Source organism: Gadus macrocephalus, chromosome 12, assembly GCF_031168955.1.
Source record: "Gadus macrocephalus chromosome 12, ASM3116895v1".
Classification (NCBI taxonomy): domain Eukaryota; kingdom Metazoa; phylum Chordata; class Actinopteri; order Gadiformes; family Gadidae; genus Gadus; species Gadus macrocephalus.
The window spans coordinates 20,776,444-20,782,443 of NC_082393.1; the positions used below are offsets into that span (position 1 = coordinate 20,776,444).

Here is a 6,000-nt window from a genome sequence, read left to right on the forward strand (position 1 = left end):
CCTTAGAAGCACACTCTGCGGTCGGTGTTGGCGGTTGTGTTTGGTTCCCGCTGTCCAGCATGGGAAGGCGATGGGGTGGGAGGGGTCAGGGGTGTGCAAGCGCTTCGTGGACCCCGGTCCTTCAGATGTGTATTCAATAACGTTCATTACCATCTTATTATTTCAAGTGATTGACCTCCGTGTCCTTCCCGCCCACACCGCTAACCGCAGCCGGGTCCATCTCCCCACCTGCCCTATGGATATTCATGAAGCCCCCTGCCATTGAGGTGCATGCTTTGGTTGCCCATGGTGACACCAGAGACCCGCAGATACTATTCACTGCTCATCATGCCAGGGGTCCAATCGGCAAGCTGCCACTGATAACAACATTCCAATATCCTTGATACTGCACACTGTGATTCTCGCATCACTGTCTCGAGTGTAATACTGTGTGTGTGTGTGTGTGTGTGTGTGTGTGTGTGTGTGTGTGTGTGTGTGTGTGTGTGTGTGTGTGTGTGTGTGTGTGTGTGTGTGTGTGTGTGTGTGTGTACCTTTCTGTTCAGATGTGTGTCTGTGTGTTTGTTCACCCCTGTGTGAGTGTGTGTACCTTTCTAATACTGTGCATGTGTATGTGTGCGTGCGTGCGTGGGGCTGTACATATTTGTACGGCTCTCGGTGTCCTTGCCATTAGTTGCTTGGAACTAAAATTGCACGACTTTATCCTCTGCCATAACTTCCTTTAATTGATTTTTAATCCGATTTTACCGGCACTGGTAAACTAATACGCCCAAGCATCTGACACGTCTCCAAAAGTTTTAATACAAACACCTTGAACCAAGGTGAAAACCCATTCAAAACTCTGATCCAAACAAAAGATGTGCCAGTATAATGTGTTCCACTAGACCAAAGTGTTGGAAATGTGATGTTTTTTTTTAAGTATCAATAATTTGCTCTGTTGTTTGTTTGAGGCACTGCATGCCTGTTTTTAAATACCACCTTGTGTGAGTCCGCAGGGGCACATGATAGAAAGATAAGCTCAATCCAAAAGCTTTTCATCCTGTGTGAAGAGAGAGACGCCCGCAGGGATGATGTCTAACTAAGGAACAATGCATCTGCAGCTCAGATCTCATTAGATTATGCTGCTATTTGTGAAGGACCATGTCGAGGAGCGAGGCTTTTCTTTCCGAATACGAGCAGAGGTACAGCGGAAATTATGCATATTCAAATAGGCCTGAGTCCAGTTCTTACACTGGGACCACACAATTCGAGAGAGAGCTGTCTTTATTAAAGGTGACATTATATCACCAGGAGTGAGTTTGATAGCCGTTACAAGGCTTTTTGAAAATCTGCCTCTTCTGACTTCACAAGTGGGCGTGTTCACCTAGATGTATAAAGGATAGATGAGCAACGTTTGCTACAATCCACTGGGTAGGCTGGTAGACTGATCTATCCAGCATACATCTAGGTGGACACGCCCAATTGTGATGTCAAAAGATGCAGATTTTCAAAATGGCTTGTATCGACTAATCACACTCACACCTGGTGGTATAATATGTCACCTTTAACCAAGTTATTGTAAGTGCGTTGGAGTCGACACATTCCGGGAATTGAATTGATCGTAACATTTGGCTTGTGATGAGGCCGTTTGTAAATGTATCCACATTCAAGTGAGATGATAAAAAAAAAATGGACTTAGGGTTTTCTTCAACAGAGGACTAATTGAACGGTCACCCGCATGGTTCCTGAAAGTGTCAGCAAAAGATAAGTGAGGCATGAGACAAGAGAGAGAGGAAAAGTTTTTTCCAGAGGCAGGCGAGGAAAAATGTTCTTGACAGCTAGCGAGGGAGAGGGCTCTGAATTTAAGAAGCCACAGAGCATCGGGTGTCTTTGATCTCGTCTTTGTTTGACGCTATCCTCTCAGGGAACTAAATAATAACTTTGTCTGAGGTCTGAGTAGCTCTGGCGCGATGCTTACCCTAGGGTTTACCTCCGACCACCCACCGCACATCTGGACCCACCTGCTCCTGGGGAGGGGAGGGGAGGTGGCGTGGCATCTTGTGTTTGACTATCTTTGTGCGTGCATGGTTCACACAGATGGATCAGTAAGCACGGAAATGTACAAGTCTGCATATGTTATTGCTCTGGGCTATATGGAACGCCTGATGTACGCGATATTAAATAAATAAATACATCATTACTTAATGTGTGTGTCTCGGAGGGTTGTGCGTGTGTGTGTGTGTATTCATGTGTCTAAATGTGCGTTTAAATGTAACATTTAATTGTCTCTTACAGCAAAATGTAGATGTTATTCATCGTCTTATGTGCAGCAGCCATACTTATAGCCAGATGCTCATGCTCAAGAAATCACAATTGTAGTCATACAGTACTCAAAAGAAAACCCTGCTCTACATTTTCCTGCCCGCCTAAGTAGAGCTAATGTGTGAATGAATTCATATATTAATAATGTATACCACAATGTGCCTTGCACCTGAATTTCAAGTTAGTTCCCTGATATGTGTGCCTCATTTCTTATGTCTCATGTTCTTCTGCTTAATTTCTTGATTTAAATCCTCTGGATTTATTCAGATGAGTCAGAATTATTTATTTGTAAACGTTTGTTAGAGTTAAAAAGAATATATCCTGACACTTTGACGAGTTGTTTGAATTTGAGACATTTGAGTAACTGCTGGCCAGAAAACGTAGTTGGCGCACCCCATCCATTAATTATTAAATAAGAACGTGGTTAATTGATTGGCTCCAGCATGGCTGACTGCCACTACAAACGTGTGTAAGAAACTTGGCTCTGGAGCCTTATATGCACAAATTGACAGACTTCCCAGAAACCATTCACGCAGTCATTGATTTTCTATTAAGTGTTGCCTACCGGTTTGCTAAAGACATTCTTATATTTTATTAAAAAAGCTACTGAGGTTAAGTAGTTTTCAGGAATTGTGCTATTGAAACCAAACCAATGGTTTGGAGAAGAGGGTTTTGCTTGTACATGTTGTGGTAACCCGCTACCCAAATGAGCCGGGTTCCACGGACAAACGACGCTTTGGTGTGCTGGATAAGCCATTGCAGGCATTTATTAACAATCCACTTCAATCAAAACAACGAAGGAGTCGCGGTCTCTAGGGCCTCCGTGGGCCTCTAGGCTCTCTCCTTGCCACGAGCCCTTCCTTCCTGCTCCCGACCCGTGCTGTGCTGTGCTGTGCCTCCTTTTAAAATGGCCCCCGTGCTTTCGGCCAGGTGTCCCCCAATCACCCTGATTGGGGTGCCGAAAGGGCTGCTCTCTCTCGCCGGCTGGTGGGTGGGGGTGGTACACCCCGTCCTCTACGGTACCCCGGGCCCGTCCAGGCCGGGGACCACGTGGCGGGATGCCACAATGTGTCAACTGGAAGATATTAGATGTGAGATGTTGTGATCTTAACCCTATTCAAAACAAACTGATTACATATTTCCAAATTGAGGGTTTCAATTCAGCTGGTCCATGCAAAAGGACCCTGCTTTGACGCGTGTTTAGTTTCTTTGTGGAAATCATTTCCATCCCGTCGAAGTTAGCCGTCTAATTGCCAACAGCTGGGCACACAATGTTTGTTCACAGTGGATAAGCAGCGATCATTCCGTTGGGGATGTAAGCGATAAGAACAATAGCCATGCAATGGCAAGATCCTAGAACAGAGTTAGAAAGCCCCATTAAATCATGTCTTTGTTAACCTGATTTTCGTTGTTGTTTTTGTCCTTATGTGCTCATAAATGTGTGGGTTTGATGTCTAACATGATCCTAGTATTTTGCTCAACTACCCTCTGGCTCTGTCCCTCTCTCTTTCTCTCTCTCCTCTGTCTCTCTCTCCAGACCACCACCTATCTGTCAGAGGTCCAGTTTGCCATTGAGCCTCCTGAAACCCTTGACCCGCTGTACAAGTTCCATGAAACCATCGCCAAGGTAGAGTCCTGAATGACCATTCCGACCTAAGTATCTTCAACTTGCTACAAGTACGTTATTCAGGCAGACAGATGCCTGCATGCCTCACTGACTAAATTCAGAGACAGGCCCTTCTCTCCACGTTATATTTGCCGATTTGAATCGTCAAAATCGTCAAAATCTTCAATCGCTTCCATATTAATTCTGAGATGTAACTCTAAAGATATAAATTATAAAATAAATTGTAATTATTCAATTAAAAGCAGAGCTCTGACGATCCACTCAATACCCTGCTGTATTTGCATTTTATTTTACTTTTTTATCATTCTTCCCTCCTTAATTTTTGATATAAATTACAATCTGTTTTGGAAGTTAGTCAGAGATTTTTAAAGAGCTGTTTTCTTCAGATATGAAAGGGTTACACGTGGTGTATACAAAATAATATCTGTGTGAGTCCGTCCACTTAGAGTGGAGGGACCTCTTGCTAAATCCAGTGAGTTTATGCAAAAACGTCTCAGAGAAAAGCCATCAGAATGGAAGTTATGCCTTCTTCCATTTCAAATGAAATTGTGTTAATGGCTACACACTTGGAAAGTCGTTTTCAACAGAAGTGCAAATGTGAATTTTGGGATGTGGATGTCGCTGGTGGCTATTATTTTGAATGCACCATTTATAAACATTTGGGGCCCTGAAAATAAGGAACCTGATTACAAAGGAGGACCTAGAGAGACACAGGTGAGGGGTGAGGGGACATTGGTAAGAGGACGCGCTGAGGACATCCATTGACACGGAAGGAATGCCTCATTAACTAGGGCACACAGACTGTGACTTCGTCTATTTTTGTTCAAAGTACAACTTTCTAGCTGCATTTCCCAAGTCTTATTTTCTAGCTAACTTTCTCTCTCTCGCTCGCTCTCGCTCTTCTCTCTCTCTAACACTCTATTTCACTTACTTTCTCTGTCTCTCTCTCTCTCTCTCTCTCTCCCCCTCTCCCTCTCTCTCTAACACTCTCTCTCTCTCTGTTGCGCCTCTCTCTTTCTTTTCTCTCTCTCTCTCTCCCCCCCCCTCTCTCTCTCTCTCTCCCCCTCTCCCTCTCTCTCTCACTAACTCTCTCTCTCTGTTGCGCACTCTGTCTCTCTGTCACTCTCTCTCTCGCTCTCTCTCTCTCTCTCTCTCTCTCTCTAACGCTCTCTCTCTCTCTGTTGCACTCTCTCTCTCCCTCCCTCCCTCCCTCTCTCTCTCTCCCTCCCTCTCTCCATCTCTCTCTCTCTCTCTCTCTCTCTCTCTCTCTCTCTCTCTCTCTCTCCTCTCTCTCTCTCTCTCTCTCTCTCTCTTTCTCTCTCTCTCTCTGTCTCTTTCTCTCTCTCTCTCTCCCTCTCTCTCTCTCTCTCTCTCTCTCTCTCTCTCTCTCTCTCTCTCTCTCTCTCTCTCTCTCTCTCTCTCCTCTCTCCCCCCCCCTCCCCCTCTCTCTCTCTCTCTCTCAGAGGAGTACGTGTGTATTGTTAGTGTCTGAGCTCAGGGGACTCCAGGACCAGCACTGGGTTATGCGCATCCATTTGTCAAATGTGGATTTGGACACAGTTGGAAAGGAGGGGACGAGAGTAGATGTGTTGAAATTCTGGAGGTTTTTGGAGCCAGATGGCACAGACAAGCCCCCGTTTCGCCCTATCTCTGCTTTATTCCTCTCCTCCATTTATTCATGATTTCACTTTTTTCTCCATCTAACTCCCATTGTACTCCCTGGATACTTTTATCTTGGCTCTCTACCCGGCACCCGTTTTTTTTTTCTTTGTCTCCCTCTTCTCTGTCTTGCATCTACCTCTCTTCTTTTCTTCCTTCCATCTTAGTGAGACTCTTCACTGGCACCGGGGTTTCTAGTAGCAACGCTTTCAAGTATATAAGCCTGTTCACCCCGGTCTGATCTATTATAGTTGTATCGTTTTCACAAGTAGTTTAGGACTACACTACACCGGAGGATTATTATATTTGCCACATACTCGTGCCATGGTCTACAATCTACAATTATCTGCAATAAAACAGAAGTACAGAAATTAGACCCAATGTCCCAAACTCAATAGAACTGAAAGTTAGAGATT

The 6,000-nt window shown here is 44.7% G+C and overlaps 1 protein-coding gene across 1 annotated transcript in view; it reads left to right on the forward strand.

The window, feature by feature from the left end:
• LOC132468553 (inactive N-acetylated-alpha-linked acidic dipeptidase-like protein 2) overlaps window positions 1-6,000 on the forward strand; it is a 128,464-nt gene that overhangs the window by 87,192 nt on the left and 35,272 nt on the right. Inside the window, exon 10 of the mRNA XM_060066281.1 lies at window positions 3,836-3,925. Coding sequence (XP_059922264.1) covers window positions 3,836-3,925 — 90 coding nt within the window. The remainder of the gene's footprint in view (window positions 1-3,835; window positions 3,926-6,000) is intronic.